The following is a 26,381-nucleotide window of genomic DNA, read 5'->3' on the forward strand; positions in this document are numbered from 1 at the left end:
AAAAACAGCGAATATTTTAAAACTAGCAAGTTGCAATTCAAGGAGGATTTGACGCCCGCTGACAGAGCAGCGAGACAAAGTCTGTGGCCAGAAGTGGAGCGCGCAAGAAAAGCTGGGACAACGGCGTATTTTGTTGGAGCGAAGGCGTATGTGGATGGGATCCAGATTCGACCAAAAGGAGATAAAATGGAGATCTGATGAATTCACTGTTTTAGTATCCAGAAGAGAGGAAAAATAATGAAAACTGAAACCTTGAAACAGTTGATGTGACCCTTTAATGGAAAAGAAAAAAAAGATTGAACTGTTAAAACTAACGTTACCATAGACAGTTATTTTTTCTCTAACGCTTCATCCATACCCCTCTCTCTCTCTCTCTCTCTCTCTCTCTCTCTCTCTCTCTCTCTCTCTCTCTCTCTCTCTCTCTCTCTCCACCTACTTATATACAAATATATTGTTTTATTTTTTTGATAAGTTCAAGTTCATGTTCATTAACACAGAAGGGTTGACCGGGAATTGTTTGTTCTACTTGGTATACGAGTTTATAGCAGCTGTTCAAGTTATCTCTAATTCATGTCTTTTTCATTAGTTTCTCTTAATGTTAGGGGCATCCGCGATATAAATAAAAGAAAGGCTGTGTTTTTGTTTTTGAAAGATAAAAGGGATGATTTTTATTTATTACAAGAAACGCATAGTTCCAAGGATGATTATAATTTTTGGAAAAGTCAATGGGGTCAGGACATTTGGTTATGTCATGGTACAAATAGATCAGCAGGAGTCGCTATTCTCAAAGGAAGTTTCAGGGGCAAAATTCTTCATAATGAAAGTAATAATAATGGAAGGTGGCTAATACTCATATTAGAGGACTCTAATAAACAATATATTATTGCTAATATTTATGGTACTAATTGCAAATCTACAAATTTGCTTTTACTTCATGAATTAGAAGAACGAATTTCAGACCTATCTACTAAATACGTGAATGCAAAATTTATACTTGGGGGTGATTTTAATGTCGTCCCAGATAATACCTTAGATAGATTGCCTTCAAAAGGAGTAAAAGATGATGTTAATAACAAAATTATTCCTGGGTTATGCATTAATTTAGGACTTGTTGATATCTGGCGAAAAATGAACCCCCAAAAACTCATGTATACATGGCAAAATAGCGATTTGTCTTTGCAGTCTCGTATAGATTTATGGTTAATATCAGAGGAGTTGACATCATTCATTGACAATGTTACTATTGATCCTGCAGTTTTTACGGACCACAAATCTATTCAAATTTTCATTACCACTAATGACAGCAGAAAGAACATGAGCCGAAATGGATACTGGATTTTAAACAATTCTTTATTATTAAATGATGTTTTTAAACAGGAAGTCTTAAAAATAATTAATAAATACTATAAACAGAGTTTAATTACTAACCAATATGGGCTGCATTGGGACATTATGAAATATAAAGTAAGATGTTGAGCAATCAAAATGAGTAAATTGTTCGCCAAAAATAAACAGGCCAAAATGCAAGCCATCATTCAAGAGTTTGGTGCCGTGTGTGATAGATACTCAAAATCTCATAAAGTTACAAGGGGATTTAAATACATTTTATGAGGAGAAGGCAAAAGGTGCTTTCATACGCTCCAGAAGGAAGTGGCTTGAACATGGTGAAAAAAACACAAGATATTTTAATTCGTTGGAAAAAAGAAATGGTGAAAGATTATCAATTAATAAATTACGCATAAATAACACTGTCACAGATGATTTACCTACAATCTCAAAATTTGTATTCTAGCTCTGAAATTCAGTATCCCTCAATGGAGTCCTTTTTAGAAAATTTGGATAATAGTAATTTTGTTGACGATGAATTTGGCAGCATTTGTGAGAGAGAGCTTTGTATTACTGAAATTATTGACAATATTAAGAAGCTCAAGGACAACAAATCCCCTGGTAATGATGGGCTCACGAATGAATTCTTTAAAACTTTCAGGGATGCCCTTTGCCCATTTATCTTAGCTATGTTTAATGAATCTATAAAGAATGGCATTTTACCTCCATCTCTCAGACAGGCTGTAATTACCTTAATCCCGAAGCCAAATAAGGATACTCTATCTTTAGATGGGTGGAGACCTATAACATTATTAAACACTGATGCCAAACTGTTTTCTCTTATTTTTGCCAGCAGGCTGAAATTAGGTTTGGATTCCCTAATTGATAAGTCTCAGTCAGGTTTCATGAAAGGGAGGCATATGCAACAATATTCGTCTTATTCTTGATTTTATTGATTACAGTCACCTTCTTGATGATGACGACCTAATACTATTTATTGACTTTAATATAGCCTTTGATACAGTGGAGCACAAATTCATGTTCGCAACTTTAGAATACTTTAAATTTGGAACCTTTTTTAGAAAGGCAATTACAAGCCTGTACACAGAATGTAGCAGCTCTGTTAAAATGATTAATGGGACTTCTAGGAGGTTTTTTCTCTCTGGGGCATTAGACAGGGTTGTCCAATCTCTCCGTTTATTTTTCTGCTCGTCACACAGGTTCTTTCTTGCTATGTAAATATGAATTTCTTTCAAGGTATTAACATTTTTGGGAATGAATTAAAAATGTGTCAGCTGGCCGATGACACCACACTCTTTTTAAAAAATGCTGCAGAGGTTAGCAAAGCGATTGGTACCATAAATAATTTCTCTAAGGTATCTGGTCTCAACCTTAATGTTAGCAAATGTGAGATATTTCCACTTAAAAGTGTTAACTCTGATGAAATTGATGGAATCCCTGTTAAGAAGGTAGTCACATATCTTGGTGTAAAACTTTGTAAAGATGAATCCTATCGTAATTCTCTTAACTTTCTTCCAATTCTCAACAGTACAAAAAGAAAATTTAACTCTTGGTCGCAGAGAGATTTGTCCATTTATGGTCGTGTCTTATTGTCTAAATCTGAAGGTTTGTCAAGATCTGCATATGTCTCCCAAGCTCTATTTGTACCTAAGTCATTTACTAAAGAGTTTGACAAGTTAATTTTTGACTTTGTTTGGAAAAACAAACCTCATTATTTAAAGAGAAATATATTATGCATTCCACATGACCAGGGTGGTTTAAATGTTGTGGATTTTACGACTTTGAATAGCACTTTTAAAATAAATTGGTTAAATTTTTTTATTAAAAATAATTGCTCTATGTGGAATATTTTCCCTAACCATTTGTTTGAACAACTTGGTGGTATGAATTTTTTTCTTAGATGCAGTTTTGACATTAACAAAATACCTCTTAAATTATCGAATTTTCACAGGCAAGTCCTTTTAACGTGGTGTTTGGCTTTTAAGCACAACTTTTCTCCTCACTCCTTTTTTATATGGAATAACAAGTATATCACACACCAAAGAAAATCCTTATTTTTTAGACATTGGTTTGAGTCTGATATATTGTTGGTTGGTCACTTGTTGAATTCGGATGGTCAGTTTTTGAGTATTGGTGAACTATGTCTTAAATTTAAGTGTCATATTTCTGTTAAAGAATATTGTATTGTCCTGAACTCTATTTCTGCCAAAATTCTATCTCTATTCAGGAATCAGGGTACTTGGTGTAACACTGTAGGGAGTAAAGTCTCTAAACATTTGTTTTTAGATAAAATTGATTTAATTAATGATAAATGCAGTAACCAATCGATTAGATCTCTTTTTGTTAATATCTCTTCTCCTCCATCTAAATTTGTTTGGGTTAATATGTTTCCTTCATTTGAGTGGGAACATCTTTGGGGTGTTCTTAATCGGTATTGTGTAACAAATAAAACCAAAGAAGTGTCATTTAAAATTGCTCATAGAATATATCCCGTGAAAGAAACATTAGAGCGTTTTCGTCTGGATATTGATTACAATTGCTCTTTTTGTAATTGTGAAAAAGAATCTATTGTGCATTTATTTTTTGAATGTGCCTGTTCATCTTTCTTTCGGTATGAGATGTCACAATTTCTAAGTGCTAAAATGAATTGCAACCTAGTCTTAAATTTGTCCTCTGTTTTACTTCATTCACATGAATTTGGCTTTTCCAAAAGAATGATATATATTGTTGATTTGTTTTTGTTAATGGGAACATTTTTCATTCATCAATCTAAATGGAATAACTCGAAACCCAATTTTGCTCATTTTCAAACAGTATTTAAAGGTTATTTAGAATCTATAAAGTTTTCAAAAAACCGAAAAGCCCAAAAAACGGTGTATTTGCTAAATGAATTTAACATGTTTGTGATGCCCTTTTAATTTTGTTTTGATTTTTGATTTTTTGATTTTAACTATTGTTCTTTCATTGTATACTTGAAAAATATGTAAATGTGTGGAATTGTGTTGCTATTGAATTCTGTAATTTTGAATGTATAATAAAAAAAAAAAAATATATATAAAAAAAAAAAAAAAAAAAAAAGCATCGTCATTGCTATATCTTGCTATAAGTTCCGCTACTGCGCAGACTCGGTCCCATGACGTCAGCGCAGCGTGTTCACCTTATTTTTAAGTTTTAAGAGCGAATAAAGCTTCAAAACTTGGTCATTCACAGAGCGGGCACATTCGTTTTACTTCGATGGACTTTGAACCCAGCTCAGACTCGGTAAGTTTTTCAGTTCTTGGTTTCAGTTACAGCCACTTGTCATAGAGAATTAGCATCATATTATAACGGAACTGTGTTGAAATTGACCAGAGGTCGACAAAGTACACAACTCCATTACTTGAGTAAAAGTAAAAGTACTATTGGTTAAATATTACTCCATTACAAGTGAAAGTTGTAAAGATAGATTTTTACTTAAGTACAAGTACAGAAGTACCTGCTTTTAAAAGTACTTAAGTATCAAAAGTGAAAGTAAAGTTCTATCATGGTGGTTTGTAGCCAGTCATGCTCCATCTGACGTGCTAGCATATCTTTAAATACTTGCTTAAAAGTTACAAAGCTCTTATCAAAGTCATACTAGCAAAGAAAGGTTTCTACATTGTGTTTAATTTGACAGGATTATGTAAAAATATATTTCTGAAAGGACTTCTATGAAGGTAAATTGATGCCTTAAAGCAGGGGTGTCCAAACTTTTTTAAAAGGGGGCCAGATTCGATGTTGTGGACATACTCGGGGGCCGCTCCCTTTTCTATTATATATATATATATATATATGAAATATTTTGTTTCTTGGAAACATGACAGGTTTGACAAAAGCTTGAACTGACAGTAGAGTAGCTTGAGATAGGACACAGATGTAAATTTATAGATATTTAACAATATCTGTAAAACTTTCATCAACCAAAAAGTGTTAATGGGTGAAATTTTAATATTATTACTGAGTTAGAACTCTATTCTTATTTAAATTCAACAAGTGCTCTATTAAGATCACCACAGGTACTTTTCTTACTTGGTATTTCTGTCTTTTTTCCAGTCCAAATATCTAAAAATTCTTAAATCAAGAAAATCAAAATTACATATTTTTTCTTGATTCCTGGGGAAAAAAATCTAAATGAATTGAGTTTTTGCTTGAAACAAACTAAATTATCTGCCAATGGATTAGAAAAATAATCTTGTTTCTGTTTGGGACAGAAACAAGATTCCAATCAGAAACATTATTTCTATATCTAGAAAGGCTTTATTGTATTTTAAACATATAAACAAAAATCTATAAACTATAAATCTATAGACATATAAATACAAATGCACAAAAACTGCAAGTTTATGACAAAAATAGTCTGCAATTTGGCCTTTATTACTAATTTAATACATGTCTACATTACAAATTAAATAAAATTAGGTATTAACCTACATTTCAGACAAATTACCACGGCTGTGGTTACCACAGTAAACACATGATAAATGTTGGTGAATTGTTGTTTGAGAAGTATTTGAACTGAATCGGCTCAGCTGATTTGCACGTTAGAGTTGTTGATTAAGTCAGCGCTGTTTAACTAGCCTGACGTCATCATACTCAATTCTAGTCAGAATATGAGTCTGATTCTGCTCTGTTGGGCTGTGATTATGGGGTGTGTTTCAACCGAACCAGGAAAGACCTCAATTGGATAGACCTACAACCAATCAGAGCAACGGAGCGACGCATAACATTAGTTGTCAAATGTCAACAGAACTCAACTGCACTGTGTTGCCAAGTCCGCGGGTTGAAGCGACCTCAATTATGTGAAATACAGACCCAGGAATGCGATTTTTAGCTGCCAGCCCTGCCAAAATAACACATATTTTACCCCCCAAATGCCCTTTTTCCCGGAGAACCCCCCCTGGAAAGCTATTGGGCTTGTTTTTGGCTAGTTTTGAGGAACGTTAGCAATTGGGCGGGTTTTGTTGTAAAAACTTGGCAACCCTGTCTGCACGCACGCTAGAATAAGTAGCCTAACGGTAGAAGAAAAAGATTATTGTAAATTATCTTTGCCGGTGTTGTAAAAAAAGAATTTAAGGATATACAGAGTACTCACAACACCATCATCATTTCTGAGAGAAATAGTAAAGGTGAACGCATATACGAACAAGTTCTCCGTTTAGGATTAGAACAAACTCAACCCAAGCGCCTTTGATGACGTGGATGATTACGTTACTGTTGATCATCTGTCCATCATCGTCTAAAGCCCGCCCTGACAATTTCATTGGTCCGAACAGTTTCTGTTCGGGCATAATTACTTCTCTACCGATCAAGTCCAGACCGAACTGCCCGAGTAAAAATTTTGTGGGCGGGGCTAAGTTCGGCTGGCATCCAGGCTACTGTTTCACTGGATTTAAATGAAATCAAATCACAGAGAGATTCGCAGCTCGTACCGGAGACATCTGTGCCGAACTCAAACACTTCTCACGGGCTGTTTAGTGTCCGCGTGATCGAGACACTCAGCAGGTAGCCTACACATTTGTTCAGAGCTTTTACGGTCTATGGTTCAGAGTCAGAGCCATCGGTCAGAGCTCGCGAGTTGCGCAGAGCACAAGTAGCGCTGTTTCGTTCCGCTTTTGGCGCTGTTTCCCTGGCCAAAAATCTAGTACTGCCACCTTGCGTTGACATTGTGAAACTGCACGATGTATAAATTATCCGTAGCGGGCCACATATAATATATTTTAATAGACAAGCTGCGGGCCGTTTGAAATTCATCCCCGGGCCGCATTTGGCCCGCGGGCCGGACTTTGGACACCCCTGGCTTAAAGAATCGCAAGCGCAGGGTAAGATTTGTGAAAGTGTACATAAGATTGCAACCGTAAATTCAATTTGTATGCGCAAGATAAGTTTTGTAAATGTGTAAATTGCCTTTCAAGTGTAAGAAAAAAATATTTGCAGCATTTTACTGTTATTCGTAAGTGTAATTCATGTATTGTGAAACTGCAGCTTCATGTTAACGCAAAATAAACATGATCTGTATTCTTCCTTCTTCTGTAGCCAATCACAAGAGCTGCTCGCTGACTCAAGATTTATCCTCATCTGATTGGTTCAATAAAGACCCCAGACGCCAGAACACATCTTAATCTTCATTTGGCTAAGAATCGTTCTCACTGCCGAAATTGTACTTTTAATGCACACATACATGTTAATGAATAAATAAATAAATAAAGCACGGTTCCTTAATAAGCTGCACACTTTTCAAGGTGCATCTTTATCAACACATCTTTATCTTCATTTGACTCCGCATTCCGAGCTAGTGTGTTAAGAAAGAAAATGTATATTCAGTGTATCCTCATCATCATCATCATCATCATCATCATCATGACATGATATTAGTTTATCTTGATGATGCTAAAAGTATAGTATCTGCACTATTGCATGCATAATTTCATAATGTCTACTGATCAGGGGCGATTCCAGAATTATTATTATTATTATTTATTATTAGTAGTAGTAGTAGTGTTAGTATTAAATTATTATTTTTCCTTTAACATATATTTTAAGGGCATCTCTAAATGATGCACCATTTGTCATCAGTAATACAATCGTTTAACCTCTAGATGGCTGTATATCCCTATATATAAACATAAACATGGCTGTGTATTCCCTGTTTGCTGGGTTTTAATTCAGACATAATTAGTTAGTTTTCATTTGATTTGGAGATATATATTAGTTGTGTTTTTATATTGATTTGAAGTATCAGTTTTGTATTAGCCTACTGTCAGATCTGGACAGAGAAAGCATTTTGATATTCATACTAGCTACATATAATAGCTTGATCAGTCACACTATAGAAATCAGAATCAATACAGTGCGACCAGGACAATATTTCAAAGAAAAAGTCTTAATCAGAATGGTATTATTGGGTATTAAAGAATGGGTATTAAATGTTTTGATTGTAAAGTATCATCATCAGCTCAGTGGTGTAAACAGATTATATAATATATAAAATTTCAATGCAATTCCAAATCAATCCAATAACGACACACCAGCTCAAAATTCAGGATGAACACATATAGTCAGCCTTGAACGGTGCACAGCTTATTAATCAACCGTGCTTTATTTATTTATTAACATGTATGTGTGCATTAAAAGTACAATTTCGGCAGTGAGAACGATTCTTAGCCAAATGAAGATTAAGATGTGTTCTGGCGTCTGGGGTCTTTATTGAACCAATCAGATGAGGATAAATCTTGAGTCAGCGAGCAGCTCATTTGATTGGCTACAGAAGAAGGTGGACCCGCCTTCCTCCTCGAGCTCGCAAAACTGAGCGAGTGAGAGAAACTCGTGCCAAAAGAAACTCGTGCCAAACAGCTAAAAGAAAGACGGAACTATACAAATCGGTTTCTTTCGGGAACTTTTTTGCAGCAGTTTATATTTTTTACACAAAGTCTGGTTTTACACGGTCAATCTGGTTTGCAGTTCCTGACTCTGATGTTTTCGCTTGCAAATCGATGTTCACAGTCGTGCAATGATTTTGGCCGTATCTTGGCGAAAGAAACATGTCAAAAGTCTTAGCACGGAAAAATGGAAGAATACAGATCATGTTTATTTTGCGTTAACATGAAGCTGCAGTTTCACAATACATGAATTACACTTACGAATAACAGTAAAATGCTGCAAATATTTTTTTCTTACACTTGAAAGGCAATTTACACATTTACAAAACTTATCTTGTGCATACAAATTTAATTTACGCTTGCAATCTTATGTACACTTTCACAAATCTTACCCTGCACTTGCGATTCTTTAAGGCATCAATTTACCTTCATAGTCTTCAGTTAACATTATTAGCCCAACTACGCTTTTGCTTGCTAACTAACATCATTGTCGAACGTTACCTATGCATTAGCGCTGTATCCACAAGGCTATGGCAATTTGGCAATTAAATCTATAAAAATCATTTGACCAACCATACTTCATACCAGTGTTGGGGAAAGTTACTTTGAAAAGTAATGCATTACAATATTGCGTTACTCCCTTAAAAAGTAACTAATTTAGTTACTTTGTAAGAAAAGTAATGCGTTACGTTACTTTTGCGTTACTTTCTCACCTGGGCTGGGCTTGTTTTTGGTTGTGTTTTTTTTTATAACAAAAAAGTTATATTCTTGTGCAACAGTAAAGACCTCTTCATACCAAAATTTAAATAATACGCCTCAGGCTAAGGTAAAAATGCAAATTCATGCATGAACAGTAGAGGGCGCAGCTCTGCTGCCATTCTGGATAATGGAAGAATAGGACGCAAGAGAAAAAAGTTTTACCAATAAAAACAAAAAATCTAGTAATTTTCATCATCAAAGGTCAGCAGCAAGACATTGGTAAATTAAATATAAAGGTAGATTATGCATAAAAATTGTTGTTTTATTTAACATTTAATTATTGGAGGTTTGCATAGTACTCTGATTTTGCATTTGACTGATTTTATTCATTTTGAGGAGGACAGAATCTTCATTGTGGAAGTGAGATAAATAAATGCTCACATTTAGTCTAGAACTACAATAACCATCATGTTCACACACACACACACACACACGCCTCTGCACTTATTCTTCTCAACATGGGGACAGGAGAGCTGTCAGTCAAACTAATGTGAAAAAAGTAACTTGCGTTTTTGAAAAAGTAACTCCGATATTTTGTTGTAAATTTGAAAAGTAATGTGTTACTTTATTAGTTACTTGGAAAAAGTAATATTATTACGTAACTCAAGTTACTTGTAATGCGTTACCCCCAACACTGCTTCATACCAGTGTTAATTTTGACAGCAAATTTGGATTTAGTTTTAGTCAGCCTTTTGACTAGAACATTTTAGGCATCTGAATTGTTTTAATTGACTATAATAAGATTTTAGTAGATTCAATAGACTAAAATTCAGTACTTGTGGTCTGGCGTCTGAGAGGCAGCTTTCTGTGTGCACTTTCGCGTCGTCGCACTTTTTCAGACTTATCCTCGTCTGCTCTTCTGAATTTTAACTTTTAAGTATGGCCATGGTTGCGCGCACTGCGTCTGGGAACTGCCGCCTTCTATTTTGCCTTCAATTGATTAGTGTTCAAAAAATACTTGGAAATCATTGAACTTCATGTGATCCTACAAGAGTGATTACTAATAGGCTGTCTGCAAAAGAACCAAAAAAAAACGAATCACTTTTTAAAGAAGAAAACAAATCATCCACTGACTTTCAAAGCGGCTACGACTTTCTACTTCGAGGACCTTGATAGAAATGTAATTGAGTAAAAAGTACGCTATTTGTCTTTCAAATGTAGTGAAGTAAAATCATACGTTTCCAGAAAAAATACTACTCAAGGATAGTACAGATACTCAAAAAGTGTACTTAAAGGGTTAGTTCACCCAAAAATGAAAATTCTGTCATTAATGACTTACCCTCATGTCGTTGGACACCCGTCAGACCTCCGTTCATCTTCAGACACAAATGAAGATATTTTAGTGTAAATCTGATGCTCTGAAAGGCCTCCATTGGCACAATGCACTTTACACTCTCAAGACCCTTAAAAGACACTAAAGACGTCGTTACAAAGTCCATCTCACTACAGCGGCTCTACAATAACTTTATGAATCGGCGACAATAGTTTTTGTGCGCAAAAAAAACCTAAATAACGACTTATATAGTGATGACCGATTTCAAAACACGGCCTCATGAAGCTTCGAAGCGTTATGAATCACTGAGTCGAATGAGCAGTTTGGAGCGTTATGAATCAGTGAGTCGATTCAGCAGTTTGAATCGCCAAATTTCAGCAGTTTGGCGGTTTGACACGCGATCCGAATCATGAATCGACTCACTGATTCATAACGCTTCGAAGCTTCATGAGGCCGTGTTTTGAAATCGTCATCACTATATAAGTCGTTATTTAGGGTTTTTTTGCGCACAAAAACTATTCTCGCCGATTCATAGTTATTTTAGAACCACTGTAGTGAGATGGACTTTGTAACGACGTCTTTAGTGTCTTTTAAGGGTCTTGAGAGTGTAAAGTGCCATTGAGCCAATGGAGGCCTTTCAGAGCCATCAGATTTCAACTAAAATATCTTCATTTGTGTCTGAAGATGAACGGAGGTCTGACGGGTGTCCAACGACATGAGGGTAAGTAACTAATGACAGAATTTTCATTTTTGGGTGAACTAACCCTTTAAGTACAGTACTCAAGTAAATGTACTTAGTTACTGTCCACCTCTGAAATTGACTGCCTTATGATAAGTAGACCATGGTATGGACAGCAATAAACCAGATGGTCACACCATCTTAAAATGGTTGGGGTGGAACATGGTAGCTTGGACCATCTAACAACCAGCAAACATTTCCACAGCTGGATCTTCCAAATTGAAAGGTAATCTTTCTTCCTCTGTCAGTGCACAGGTCAGCAGCCAGATGTTCCTCTAGCTGTGGTTGAGGAGATCCTACTGAATCTGCCTGAACATCAGGTGGTGCAAGTCGGTCGGCTGGTGTGCCGTGAGTGGAAGGAGCTGATAGACAGTCCTGCATTCTGGAGAGAGCGCTGTCGGAGAGAGGGGATCCGGCCCTGTAATGCCTCCAGACCCCCAGAGGACTGGCGCCAGTTTTACTTTCTAACTAAGCAACAACGGAACTTGCTGAAGAATCCCAGAGCAGAAGGTGAGCCACTGGACTGAAAACAAATAATGTTTCAATAAAACAGTGCACTTAATTTTCTGGGCTGTGTCCCAGAAGCATCGTCAGCAGAGATGCCAGTAACGCGTTACTCTAATTTGACTACTTTTTCCAGTAACGAGTAATCTAACGCGTTACTATTTCCAAACCAGTAATCAGATTAAAGAAATTTATCCAAGTCACTGTGAGTTACTATTTTTGTCATTTTCCTTAGTAAAAATATATATTTTTGCTTTCTTGTTGAGTCTCACAGGGTTTTCCGGCATAGAGAATTACGAGGCGGCCGCCTCCGTCAAATTTCATGCCGCCTCCGTCTGTCGACAAAACTCAAGACAGGCAGTCACTTACTCAGATTAGGCATGTCGTGATAATTAAATAATCATCAGAAATATATATTGTCACATTATCCTTCAGCAATCATTATTAGTATATTATGATTTGCTAGTAGCCTACAAAGTCATCTAAAGCCATTCCATAGCTGAATGTCTTTCCTCCGCTGTAGCTGTCAATCATTCTCCGTTCAGCAAAACTGCGCGTCGCGTTCGGTTCCAGTCAGCAGCTGCACGGTAAAGCTCACTCCATATGATATATTCTCGTTATAATACTTGATATGTTGATAAAATAATTTATCTTGCTGGAGTTTATCTAGCGGTTTCTGAAAGATGTTGTGCTCGCTACTCGGGTGACAACACAAGGACTATTAATTAGCATCACACGCACAATAACCAGAATTAAAAACTGTGAAGAAACAAATAATCAGTGAATGTTTGGACCGATATAGGCTACATAGTAGACTAGGATTTGTGGGCTCAACGCTCATCTTCTCTTTATGCCGTGAACTTTTCAATGTGCACTCGCGCTGCACTGCGCCCTCTGACTCCATGTTGCTTTAAGCGCTTTGTTGCCGCTCTGTTTTGAAGCGTTTCATATATTTTCATAGTTTTGTGCACTTGAAGATGATTAAAAAATATATTGTTCTCACGTATCGATCATATATTTGTTGTCCCTTTACAGAGCTGCACATTACGTTTACAATAAAATATAAATCTTGTAATTTTATATTATTTGTGTAGGCCCATATAATTATTTACATTCATATATAAATATAAATTAAAAATTAAATATAAATTGTTTTTCATAAATGTATTAAGAACACAAAGTAATTTGTACCTTTTCATTAACATGTTTAGATTTTATAAAATTAGTCAAAAGATTTTTTTTGGAGATACAATTTCAGGAGATACATTGTTGACGTTACTGTTAAAAATGCACAATAAAGTGTTGGCAAAAACGGTTGTCATTTTTATGTTGAGGCGGCAGGGGTGTTGTCGGCAACTGATGAATGTAACTAATAAAGTAACTTGTAATCTAACTTGGTTACTTTTAAAATCAAGTAATCTGTAAAGTAACTAAGTTACTTTTTCAAAGTAACTGTTGCAACACTGATCGTCAGCTGATCATAGAGAGCATTGGTGCCAATGGTTTTTACGTTCTGTTGGCTTATGATGCTTTTGGGGAACACAGCCCTGGAATTTTGCAGCGTTTGCAAGGCAGCACTATTGATATTCCTCGACAGTTCAGTTTTCGTCTTTGCATGTTCCAAACTGTTTACTTTGTAGTTTTTAGCTTTAGGTATGCAATTTTTCTGAACAGATTTATACTTGGACATCTTTCACCAGCTGATCTGTTTCATATCAGTTATCGGTTGATATTAGAGAATTTTTGAAATTCTTTGGATAATGGCTCTCAACAAATGTTGGTTATGCAGACATTTATGGATACCTTAATATTTGGAACAAAAAGTGGTCTTTAGTACACATGTCAAGGTACATGTACATGCAAAAATGGCAAATTTCAAAGAGGGACATAAGTCTTAAATGATTTACTCGGGTTTAAACGACTCCAAGGCCCCCCATTTGTCCAATATTCAAAGGCTCTTATATGAACCTCTGGTACTTGTTGTAATAAAAATATTAGTGTTAAAGGGTTAGTTCACCCAAAAATGTAAATTCTGTCATTAATTACGTCCCCTCATGTGGTTGGACACCCGTCAGACCTCCGTTCATCTTCAGACACAAATGAAGATATTTTAGTGTAAATCTGATGCTCTGAAAGGCCTCCATTGGCTCAACTTTACACTCTCAAGACCCTTAAAAGGTACTAAAGACGTCGTTACAAAGTCCATCTCACTACAGTGGTTCTACAATAACTTTATGAATCTGCGACAATAGTTTTTGTGCGCAAAAAACCCTAAATAACGACTTGCATAGTGATGACGATTTCAAAACACGGCCTCATGAAGCTTCGAAGCGTTATGAATCAGTGAGTCGATTCATGATTCGGATCGCGTGTCAAACTGCTGAAATTTGGCGATTCAAACTGCTGAATCGACTCAGTGATTCATAACGCTTCGAAGCTTCATGAGGCCGTGTTTTGAAATCGTCATCACTATAAAAGTCGTTATTTAGGGTTTTTTTGCGCACAAAAACTATTGTCGCCGATTCATAAAGTTATTGTAGAAGCACTGTAGTGAGATGGACTTTGTAACGACGTCTTTAGTGTCTTTTAAGGGTCTTGAGAGTGTAAAGTTGAGCCAATGGAGGCCTTTCAGAGCATCAGATTTACACTAAAATATCTTCATTTGTGTCTGAAGATGAACGGAGGTCTGACGGGTGTCCAACGACATGAGGGTGAGTAATTAATGACAGAATTTTCATTTTTGGGTGAACTAACCCTTTAACATTAACACTATTCGTTTCCCACCTTTTATTCCTCCTGGAAATGCCATTGCCCTATTTATGTAATGTTCTCTCCTCTCCGGTGGTCTGATTAGATGGGTTCAGTGGATGGGAGATTGTACAGAATGGTGGTGACTGCTGGGGAGTAGAAGGTCATTCTGGAGAACCAAAATGCTTTGTCACCTCTTACATGTAAGTTTGATATGACTATTCTTCAAAATTCAAACTGAAATTTTCAAAAGAATGCCTTCTTTTTCACCCGTATAAACTTTGTCCTCAGGTTATGTTTGAAGCAACAGCTGATTGATTTGACGGAAGAAGGTTATGATGCTGCTTTCATGGATCAATTGCAACCTCAGATCAAAATATCAGACTGGTGAGTGTTCGCTCAAACTCTCATTTCATGTCACCGTATCAGTGGCTTATTTATTATACCACTTAAAATATAATAAATAAAGTATAAATTGCAAATGTTTTGTCTGGTGCAGGTATGCCCAGCGCTGTGATTGTGGGTGTGAGTATCAGATCTGTGTAGAGTTGCTTGATCAGAAACTAGAACCCATCAGTACCTTTAAGCCTGAAGCAGTTTACTTTCAACAGTGGAACGATCAGCAGTGGTTTGAAGTGAGTAGAAGAAAATTAACAGTTGAATCTGATCAAATAACTCTGTCATTCTCACTATATATACTTTTTTTTATTTTTTATTTTATGATTTCAGATGACACACATCTTTAAGGATTATGGACCTGGGGTTCGGTTTATCTGTTTTGCTCACGGTGGGAAGGATACACAGTACTGGGCAGGCCGTTATGGAATACGGGTCACTAACAGTAGCGTGGAGATCTGTCCCTCTAATGTTTAGTTAGAGAGATGAAATATAACTGTATGTCATTGGATCAAGGTTATTTTCGTAAACGAAAACTGAAACTAAGACAAAAAATATTGGTCAAATAAATATTTTCGTAAAATGAAAAACTAAAACTAAACGAAACTAACAACTCTTAATGAAAAACGAACTGAAATAAAATAATAATTAGCAAAAATAAATATTCGTTTTCGTATTTAATAAGCTCTCTTTACTGTGGCGGAAAATCTGCCCTGTAGCGGTTGAGGGAGTGTGTGTATATGGAGCTACAGCGCGTGAAGTGAGCTGAGCTGAGGAGATTAACCTGTCCTGAGACACGACGCGTGCAGTGAACACACATCGCTAGTGCTAAACGGCTGTCCACAAAGAATGCGTTCGTGGCAGTGAAATGGGAAATGACACAAGGTAACGAGACTCACGTTGAACTTAAGCTCACTGCTTTTAGAGCGCCGTTACATACGCGACGCGAGACGCAGGTGCAACAGAAACTATAGTAGCAAGTGTTACTGTGTGTTTGAGATTTCATGTTCGCATAATGTTGACAGGCTCAAAGGTGTTATCATTGTTTTTACAAATCATTTACTACTAATAAAATTATCATCCGTGTGGAGACATTTCCCCACAAAGTAGGCTAGGGAATACCAGGACACACACACACACACACACCAGTTTGTGTTGGCTGTAGTCAGATGACTTAAGCTGTGGTCACACTGCTAGCCTACATTGTACGACTGAAGAAATAATCTTTAAATGAATAAGCTTTTAATTGTTTAACAATATTTCATCTTTAATATGAACGAGTTTGTGAAAGAAATAATCTTTAAAGGGGTGGTAAAACACATTCTTTTGAAGGCTTGACTGTGTTTGTGGGGTGCACTGTAACATGTGTTCATGCTTCGTTTTAAAAAAAATTGCCTTATTTTTCATATATTTGACCTTTATTCTACACTGCTCTGTCCCTCCTTGTAAAACGGTCTGATGCTTTCCGGGTTGTATGAAGCCAGTCCCTCAAAAATACGCAGTGGGCTCTGATTGGTTAGCTGACCCAGTGTGTTGTGATTCGCTAACCGCCTAGTGCACGTATGTCGGAAACGTCACGCCCCTTACCGGAGGCTGTGCTTTGGTCAGTGTTAGAAACAACGGCGTCAATAAAACCAATCTGAGCCCGAATCAGACCCAGAACATTTGAGTGAAGATGATCGAGCAGAACCTGTTCAGTCCTCAAGAGTAAAGACTGCGGATCTATAATGATCGCTACTGAATGGCACTTTAACTTTTGTATTTTTAGAACGATTATAGCCAAATATCTGTCGCAAGAACTAACCCAAAACAAACACTAAGCACTGGCTTTAACTAGTAAGTTAGCCAAATCACACACAGAACCATGTTTAGCATGCCTGTAGATAAACAATACATAAAAGCTCTAATCAAAGAATCATTTACACTAATGTCAGGTTCGCTGTTGAGATTTTAACGTTAGTGTTTGTAACGTTAGGTGTTCGTCGGATAACGTTAAGTATGAATGAGCATTTAACAGACTGGTTTGCAGAACAGTGTTGTCATCTGTTTACTTCCTTGCTACAACCTATTACAGGAAAACACATCGATGAAAAATAAATCAGACTTACAGGTTGTGGCCCGTGAACAGCTTCTGTTTGTAAATCCAGCTTTCAGGACAAGCCGTTGTGCATATCCTGTATTGAACTCGGGAAGTTTGTGGAAGTTTGTGTTGTCCTCCGTGAAATGTGCAGCGCGCGCGTCGTGCATCCACGCACCGGCAGAGTTTTTTTCACGCAGCTGACGTTGTGCAAATCTGGCATTGAAATCGCGAAGACGGTGGATGTTCTCCTCTGTTAGATGTGCTGCAGGGAGCCCTGCGCGCGCCCTGACTCAAACACACGTGCATATAACATGCTGTATGTTAAACGCTCTGCAACGCACCCCCGTCCCAAGGAAGGCTGAACAGAGCAAGTGCCCCAGACCTGCAATCCGGATGAAAATAACAGCGTTTCCTCGGCATCACGGCAACAACACTCCAGCCTACTATACCACAACAGCGCCGCGATACAAAATGGCCTCACCCCCCCTTATTTAATATTCTCGGAGGAGGGGTTTATGTAAATATTGGGGCTGGTGATGTCACCAACCCTGGAGGAATGTGTGTAGTCGCCTACTGGCCGTTTGCTGTAGTTCTTAGAAACTGATTTCTTTAAAAGCAAATATCTCCCTTTGCTTTAAACTTTGAACGTTGTAACTTTGCAGATGTTGTTTATGCTCAAGCAGCAACATTACACGTTAGCTAAAGTTAGAATAGTGAAATCGTGGTTTACCACCCCTTTAAGCTGCGAAATGACTTGGTTACTATTTGTGGTGGGCAGATGTGAAATCTCAATGTAACGTGAATAGTAGTCTGTCGCTACCAAATATTGTTTACCATCCTGCTCACACAAATCAGCTGCTATTTTCTGCCAAGCACCTTGTGGAAGTGGTGTGGTAATCAGTGGCTCTTTTCTTTGGGTTGGTTTGTTCTTACAGCAAAACTCACATGTGCTGACTAGCTCCGCAATGTCTTTCCCGACACCTGGCCACCACACTGACATGTTGGCCCTCTTCCGGCACTTTGTGAGTCCCTGATGACCCGCATGTATTTGTGACAGTACAGTCTTTTGCATTGTGGATGGAATAACAATGCGGTCATCATGCATTAAAAGTCCGCTGACTTCTGACAGGTGAGCTCTAACTGTGTGATATTTGAGCAGGTTGTGTGGCAAGCGTGACAAGTCTGAGGGCCAGCCATTGTTCGTGTAACGAATCACAGTTTGCAGAATGTTATCGTTGCTTGTGGCCTCTCTTATCATGTTTAATCTGTCTTTAGTGATTGGCCTTGTTTCAATCACTGCCTGAACATAAGCTTTTACCTCATGCTCAGTGTCGGACACAGTACAGTCCTGCAGAGGGTTACGAGACAGTGTCCGCCACAATGAGCTGCTTCCCTGGAACATGAACAGCTTCTGGATTGAACTTCATTAAAGGGTTAGTTCACCCAAAAATGAAAATTCTGTCATTAATTGCTCACCATCATGTCGTTCGAGACCCCGACAGACCTCCGTTCATCTTCTGAACACAAATGAAGATATTTTTGTTGAAAGCTGATGCTGAGAAAGGCTTCAGATAGGCCTCCATTGGCATTCAGTACATTTACACTCCCAAGACCCATAAAAGGCTCTTAAAATGTCGTTACAAAGTCCATCTCACCACAGTGACTCTACAATAATCTTACGATGCAACGGCAATAGTTTTTGTGCGCAAAAAAAATCAAAATAACACCTTTTTCCAACTTGTTACTGTCTTCCGTGTGTGTCTCCACGACGCATGCGCGAGAATATGACGCAGATCCGGCGTTCGGACACATGACCCAGAAGAGATTTGTTTACGAGCAGAGGAAGACGCGCGTGTCTAAGCTGTTGAATTCTACATTGATCGTGCTTTAGGTCTCGGCGTAGTTCTCAAAATGGGGCTTAAGTGTGCATTTCATGGATTCCAGAACGCCGGATCTGCGTCATATTCTCGCGCATGCGTCGTGGAGACACACACGGAAGACAAGAACAAGTTGGATAAAGGTGTTATTTTGATTTTTTTTTTGCGCACAAAAACTATTGTCGTCGCATCGTAAAATTATTGTAGAGTCACTGTGGTGAGATGGACTTTGTAACGACGTTTTAAGAGCCTTTTATGGGTCTTGTGAGTGTAAATGTACTGAATGCCAATGGAGGCCTATCTGAAGCCTTTCTCAGCATCAGCTTTACACTAAAATATCTTCATTTGTGTCTGAAGATGAACGGAGGTCTGACGGGTGTCCAACTACATGAGGGTGAGCAATTAATGACAGAATTTTCATTTTTGGGTGAACTAACCCTTTAAAATGGTTGGGGTGGAACATGGTATCTTGGACCATCTAACAACCAGCAAACATGTTCCACAGCTGGATCTTTCAAATTGAAAGGTAATCTTTCTTCCTCTGTCAGTGCACAGGTCAGCAGCCAGATGTTCCTCTAGCTGTGGTTGAGGAGATCCTACTGAATCTGCCTGAACATCAGGTGGTGCAAGTCTGTCGGCTGGTGTGCCGTGAGTGGAAGGAGCTGATAGACAGTCCTGCACACTGGAGAGAGCGCTGTCGGAGAGAGGGGATCCGGCCCTGTAATGCCTCCAGACCCCCAGAGGACTGGCGCCAGTTTTACTTTCTAACTAAGCAACAACGGAACTTGCTGAAGAATCCCAGAGCAGAAGGTGAGCCACTGGACTGAAAACAAATAATGTTTCAATAAAACAGTGCACTTAATTTTCTGGGCTGTGTCCCAGAAGCATCGTCAGCTGATCATAGAGAGCATTGGTGCCAATGGTTTTTACGTTCTGTTGGCTTTTGATGCTTTTGGGGAACACAGCCCTGGAATTTTGCAGCGTTTGCAAGGCAGCACTGTATTGATATTCCTCGACAGTTCAGTTTTCGTCTTTGCATGTTCCAAACTGTTTGCTTTGTAGTTTTTAGCTTTAAAGGTATGCTGTTTTTCTGAACAGATTTATACTTGGACATCTTTCACCAGCTGATCTGTTTCATATCAGTTATCGGTTGATATTAGAGAATTTTTTTAATTCTTTGGATGATGGCTCTCAACAAATGTTGGTTATACAGACATTTATGGATACCTCAATATTTGGAACAAAAAGTGGTTTTTAGTACACATTTCCAGGTACATGTACATGCAAAAATGGCAAATTTCAAAGAGGGACATAATAAGTCTTAAATGATTTACTCGGGTTTAAACGACTCGAAGGCCCCCCATTTGTCCAATATTCAAAGGCTCTTATATGAACCTCTGGTACTTGTTGTAATAAAAATATTAGTGTTAAAGGGTTAGTTCACCCAAAAATGAAAATTCTGTCATTAATTACTCACCCTCATGTGGTTGGACACCCGTCAGACCTTCGTTCATCTTCAGACACAAATGAAGATATTTTAGTGTAAATCTGATGCTTAGTGTTTAGTGTAAATCTGATGCATCAGATTTAGTGTAAATCTGATGATCGGACCATGCCGCCATTTTCCTCACACCGGAATATAAACAAAGGCTCGTTCAAGAGCCCCCGGTGAGGAGGGAAGTCAAACGCTGGTCATCCCATTCAGAGATCACGCTACAGGCAGCTCTCGATGACGTCGACTGGGACATGTTCCGCGCGAGTTCTGAAGACGTCAGCGAGTTCACAGAAGTGGCGCTCTGCTTTATCAACACACTGACAGAGCAAGCCACACAAACATTAACTATAACGTCCTTCCCTAATCAGAAACCGTGGGTGGACAGTTCAATTCGCACTGCAGTAAACTCGCGCACCACCGCTTACAATGCCGGTCTCCTAACGGGGGATATGAGGGAGTACAAAGCTTCATGTTACGCCCTCCGGCGCGCCGTTAAAGCCGCAAAACTCCGCTATAAAGACAGAGTGGAATCTCATTTCCAACTCAACGACTCCCGGCGGATGTGGCAGGGATTGAAAACCATCTGTGCTTTTGGAACTAAATCCTCTGCAGAGGTGAGAGCTGATCCGTTACTGGTGAACGAGTTAAACTCTTTCTACGCTCGCTTTGATGGTAATCGCGGCAGCGCGACTCCGGCGAGTGACGCGTCAGAGAGAGTCCCTCAGAGCAGCAACGGTCACGTGATCTCTGTCTCGGAGGACGAGGTTCGGAGCGCACTCAAACGTGTGGATGTCAGGAAAGCTGCTGGGCCGGATGGTATTTCAGGTCGTGTTCTGCGGTCCTGTGCTGATCAGCTCGCAGGGCTCTTTACATCCATATTTAACGAGTCCCTTGCTACATCTGTTGTCCCCACCTCCTTCAAACGATCCTCCATCATCCCTGTACCTAAGATCAGTAAACCCTCTTGCCTAAATGACTATCGTCCAGTGGCTCTCACATCTTTAGTCATGAAGGTCTTTGAGAGACTCATTAAAAACAACATTTGCTCCTCCATTCCTGACACTCTGGACCCTCTTCAGTTTGCCTATCGTCCCAATAGATCGACTGAAGATGCCATTTCTCACGTCCTTCACTCCTGCCTCACTCACATCGACAGCAAAAGTGGGAACTATGTCAGGTTGCTATTTATTGACTATAGCTCAGCCTTTAACACCATAGTTCCCATTAAGCTAACACACAAACTCCTGGATCTAGGCCTGAATTCTTCTCTCTGCCTCTGGATTGAAGATTTCCTCACTGGCAGACCCCAGGCCCACAAATTTTTTATATTTTTATTTTATCTTATTTCCTATTTTTATCTTTACTTGATTTATTTATAATTCTACTTATGTTAATACTTTTTATTCTAATTTTATTCTATTTCTATTTTAATTTCTTGTAACTGTTATTTGCACTGTCCATGGAGCGGACCTGTTTACATTTCACTGCCAGTTGTATATTGTGTATATAACTGTGTATGTGACAAATAAAACTCTTGAAATCTTGAAATCTTGAAATGCTCTGAAAGGCCTCCATTGGCTCAATGCACTTTACACTCTCAAGACCCTTAAAAGACACTAAAGACGTCGTTACAAAGTCCATCTCACTACAGTGGTTCTACAATAACTTTATGAAGCGGCGAGAATAGTTTTTGTGCACAAAAAAACCCTAAATAGCGACTTATATAGTGATGACAATTTCAAAACACGGCCTCATGAAGCTTCGAAGCGTTATGAATCAGTGTGTCGATTCATGATTCGGATCGCGTGTCAAACCGCCAAACTGCTAAAATTTGGCGATTCAAACTGCTGAAATTTGGCGATTCAAACTGCTGATTCCACTCAGTGATTCATAACGCTTCGAAGCTTCATGATGCCGTGTTTTGAAATCGTCATCACTATATAAGTCGTTATTTAGGGTTTTTTTGCGCACAAAAACTATTGTCGCCGATTCATAAAGTTATTGTAGAGCCACTGTAGTGAGATGGACTTTGTAACGACGTCTTTAGTGCCTTTTAAGGGTCTTGAGAGTGTAAAGTGCATTGAGCCAATGGAGGCCTTTCAGAGCATCAGATTTACACTAAAATATCTTCATTTGTGTCTGAAGATGAACGGAGGTCTGACGGGTGTCCAACGACATGAGGGGACGTCATTAATGACAGAATTTTCATTTTTGGGTGAACTAACCCATTAACATTAACACTATTCGTTTCCCACCTTTTATTCCTCCTGGAAATGCCATTGCTCCATTTATGTAATGTTCTCTCCTCTCCGGTGGTCTGATTAGATGGGTTCAGTGGATGGAAGATTGTACAGAATGGTGGTGACTGCTGGGGAGTAGAAGGTCATTCTGGAGAAATCCCAAATCACACAGCCCCAAAATGCTTTGTCACCTCTTACATGTAAGTTTGATATGACTATTCTTCAAAATTCAAACTGAAATTTTCAAAAGAATGCCTTCTTTTTCACCCGTATAAACTTTGTCCTCAGGTTATGTGTGAAGCAACAGCTGATTGATTTGACGGAAGAAGGTTATGATGCTGCTTTCATGGATCAATTGCAACCTCAGATCAAAATATCAGACTGGTGAGTGTTCGCTCAAACTCTCATTTCATGTCACCGTATCAGTGGTTTATTTATTATACCACTTAAAATATAATAAATAAAGTATAATTTTTAAATGTTTTGTCTGGTGCAGGTATGCCCAGCGCTGTGATTGTGGGTGTGAGTATCAGATCTGTGTAGAGTTGCTTGATCAGAAACTAGAACCCATCAGTACCTTTAAGCCTGAAGCAGTTTACTTTCAACAGTGGAACGATCAGCAGTGGTTTGAAGTGAGTAGAAGAAAATTAACAGTTGAATCCGATCAAATAACTCTGTCATTCTCACTATATATAATTTTTTTTTTTTTTTATGATTTCAGATGACACACATCTTTAAGGATTATGGACCTGGGGTTCGGTTTATCTGTTTTACTCACGGTGGGAAGGATACACAGTACTGGGCAGGCCGTTATGGAATACGGGTCACTAACAGTAGCGTGGAGATCTGTCCCTCTAATGTTTAGTTAGAAAGATGAAATATAACTGTATGTCATTGAATCAAGGTTATTTTCGTAAACGAAAACTGAAACTAAGACTAAAACTATTAACAATAATTTTACGATGCGACGACTATTTTTTGTGCGCAAAAAAAAAATCAAAATAACACCTTTATCCAGCTTGTTCTTGTCTTCCGTGTGTGTCTCCACGACGCATGCGTGAGAATATGACGCAGATCCGGAAATGCTCACTTTAGCCTGATTTTGAGCACTACGCCGAGACCTAAAGCACGATCAATGTAGAATTCAACAGCTGAGACACGCGCGTCTTCCTCTGCTTGTAAACAAATCTCTTCTGGGTCATGTGTCCGAACGCCGGATCTGCTCATATTCTCACGCATGCGTCGTGGAGACACACACGGAAGACGAGAACAAGCTGGATAAAGGTGTTATTTTGATTTTTTTTTTTTGCGCACAAAAACTATTGTCGTCGCATTGTAAAATGATTGTAGAGTCACTGTGGTGAGATGGACTTTGTAACGATGTTTTTAGTGCCTTTTATGGGTCTTGTGAGTGTAAATGTACTGAATGCCAATGGAGGCCTATCTGAAGCCTTTCTCAGCATCAGCTTTACACTAAAATATCTTCATTTGTGTCTGAAGATGAACGGAGGTCTGACGGGTGTCCAACGACATGAGGGTGAGGAATTAATGACAGAATTTTCATTTTTGGGTGAACTAACCCTTTCAGTTCCTCTGCACATATTGTGTTGTGAGCATTGAGCGCAGAAGCCGGCATCCAGCCACCAACCAAAAGCCTGCGTTGGTGGTATAGCGGTGGTGAGCATAGCTGCCTTCCAAGCAGTTGACCCGGGTTCGATCTGTATCGTCTGTTTTGTGGGTCACCGTTGTGCTGAAGAGTAGAGCCTGTACTTCAGCCCAGGATTGGCCAGAAAACATTAGTTATACTGCATGTTGCTTATTTAAAGACCGTAACTGTAGTTGCTGATGCAGATAGTTATATCAGCTCATGCATTTGTGCTGTTTATTGCTAGTGGTGCAAGAGATTTATATTTTTACAGAGAATGTTTCACAATGATAATCCAGGAAATATCTGTAAAGTAACAGTTTTTTGTAAAACATTGAAGGAAAGGATATTAAGATATTTTATCTTAAATTTTACAGTTTTGTTTGGCAGACACTTCTGCCAGTCATTGACCATTTATTTTTTTAATGATCTTTAACTGATATTTTCATTGATGGTAAACGTTTGGCACTCTGTGCTGCCATGCATTTCAGTTTATTCTTTTCTTTTTTTTTACAGCCTCATTCTACAATATTTCTAAGATTAAATCACTGCAATTTGAGAAGTCATTTATTTGTAACTGTGTATGGCAGAATGAAGGCTGTAATATGTAAGATTACAAATTTATACATTGTTATATTGTTAGAATAATGATGAAATTAATTATTTTATTCCCAATATATATACAGGAATAAGGCCTGATGTAAGGAGGTCTTACTCCCAATGTGTAACCAAGGATGATGCCAAATGTAGAGAGGCCTATGTTAACCACACAATATGTTATGCATGGTTTTATGATGAAAGAAATATATAGAAAAAGAAAAATATAGTGGAGGTTTTATAGGGAACCTTTATGTTAGACTTTGTAAGAGTCTTATAGAAAAATATAGTGGAGGTTTTATAGAGAACCTTTATGTTAGATTTTATAAGAGTCACAAGAAGAATAGAAATAGCAAAGTGAAGTGAAGAGTTGTTTATATGGCCGAGAAACTTTTATAAGAAGTTTTTATTTTTACAACTTTTATGTATAAGCTGTTTATAAGGCCGAAAAACCTAAAGGAGGTTTTTCTTATACAACTTTCATAGATGACTTTGTAAGCATGGAAAAACATGACAACATGATATTGTAAAAATGTTTTACTTTGGTTCATAGCAAGAATACAGACACATGGTTTTGTAGAAATGTTTTATTTGGTTTTATAGTAAAGACACGGAAGCAAAGACTTTTGTAAAAATGTTTTATTTGGTTTTATAGTAAAGACACAGAGACAAATACTTTGTAAAAATGTTTTATTGAATAATTGAAATGAACACGCTGAGACATGTTTTAGGCAATCTGCTTTATTAAGAAGATGAAGAAAGACACTGAGTCATATGTACGAAAAATCATTTATTCATGTAAAAGACAAACATATGAAATGTACTTTGTATTAGCATGCATGCATGAAGAGAAGTATTGAACGAAGCAAGTTTTACCTCGAGCTGATGTCTTGCAGACGAGACGAAGAAGGAGATCAAGGATCCAAGCAAGAAGAAAAAGAAGGAGGAGAAAATATAGGGCATTATATACTAAAATGTTGAAGGAATTTAGGGAGTTGACAGTGGTCCAAAATCTTGGATTGGATAACCTATGCCTATGTAATTGAATATGTAATGAAGAGGTGTGATAATGAAATGATATATAAGGTATTGATCTCTGTATGAACACCAGAAGCTGAGGCGACATGCTGCTTCTCCATTGCTTGATGATCCGAGCCTGACATCTGCTGGTGACTTTTGTGAACTGCCGCTTTTTGTTACTTAAGACTTTTTCTTTTTGTAAACTTTATTTGATTGTATGTAAAACTTTTTGTTAATAGAAAAATAAATCTACTTATAATTTATTTA

General features: G+C 37.9%; 2 protein-coding genes across 3 annotated transcripts; both read left to right on the plus strand.

Annotated features, from left to right (window-relative positions):
• Window positions 1–4,468: 4,468 nt before the first annotated feature.
• LOC307135000 (F-box only protein 44-like) lies at window positions 4,469–18,348 on the plus strand. 2 transcript variants are annotated; one of them, XM_079831122.1, is made up of 7 exons: window positions 4,470–4,608; window positions 11,761–12,022; window positions 14,871–14,967; window positions 15,056–15,151; window positions 15,264–15,399; window positions 15,494–15,551; window positions 18,176–18,348. In XM_079831122.1, the coding sequence occupies exons 1-7, from the start codon at window positions 4,582–4,584 to the stop codon at window positions 18,196–18,198; spliced, it is 699 nt and encodes a 232-aa protein (XP_079687248.1). In that variant the 5' UTR covers window positions 4,470–4,581; the 3' UTR covers window positions 18,199–18,348. The 2 variants fall into 2 exon arrangements, with proteins under 2 accessions (XP_079687247.1, XP_079687248.1); XM_079831121.1 differs by lacking the exon at window positions 18,176–18,348 and having other exon boundaries at window positions 4,469–4,608; window positions 15,494–15,813.
• On the plus strand, window positions 18,206–26,381 carry LOC307134784 (F-box only protein 44-like; the record flags this gene model as incomplete). The annotated part of the gene is made up of 6 exons (XM_079830781.1): window positions 18,206–18,262; window positions 19,666–19,927; window positions 22,938–23,052; window positions 23,141–23,236; window positions 23,349–23,484; window positions 23,574–26,381. The coding sequence occupies 6 exons, from the start codon at window positions 18,206–18,208 to the stop codon at window positions 23,715–23,717; spliced, it is 810 nt and encodes a 269-aa protein (XP_079686907.1). The 3' UTR covers window positions 23,718–26,381.

Source organism: Gobio gobio, assembly GCF_949357685.1.
Source record: "Gobio gobio genome assembly, chromosome: 12".
NCBI classification, from domain to species: domain Eukaryota; kingdom Metazoa; phylum Chordata; class Actinopteri; order Cypriniformes; family Gobionidae; genus Gobio; species Gobio gobio.

What these genes read in the sequence shown, in the direction of transcription:
- LOC307135000 (XM_079831121.1), top strand. Translation starts at nt 4,582, where the DNA reads ATGGACTTTGAACCCAGCTCAGACTCG. An exon ending in TTGAACCCAGCTCAGACTCG is followed by an intron (nt 4,609 to 11,760) that starts GTAAGTTTTTCA and finishes TTCCTCTGTCAG; the next exon opens with TGCACAGGTCAGCAGCCAGA. An exon ending in ACGATCAGCAGTGGTTTGAA is followed by an intron (nt 15,400 to 15,493) that starts GTGAGTAGAAGA and finishes TTATGATTTCAG; the next exon opens with ATGACACACATCTTTAAGGA.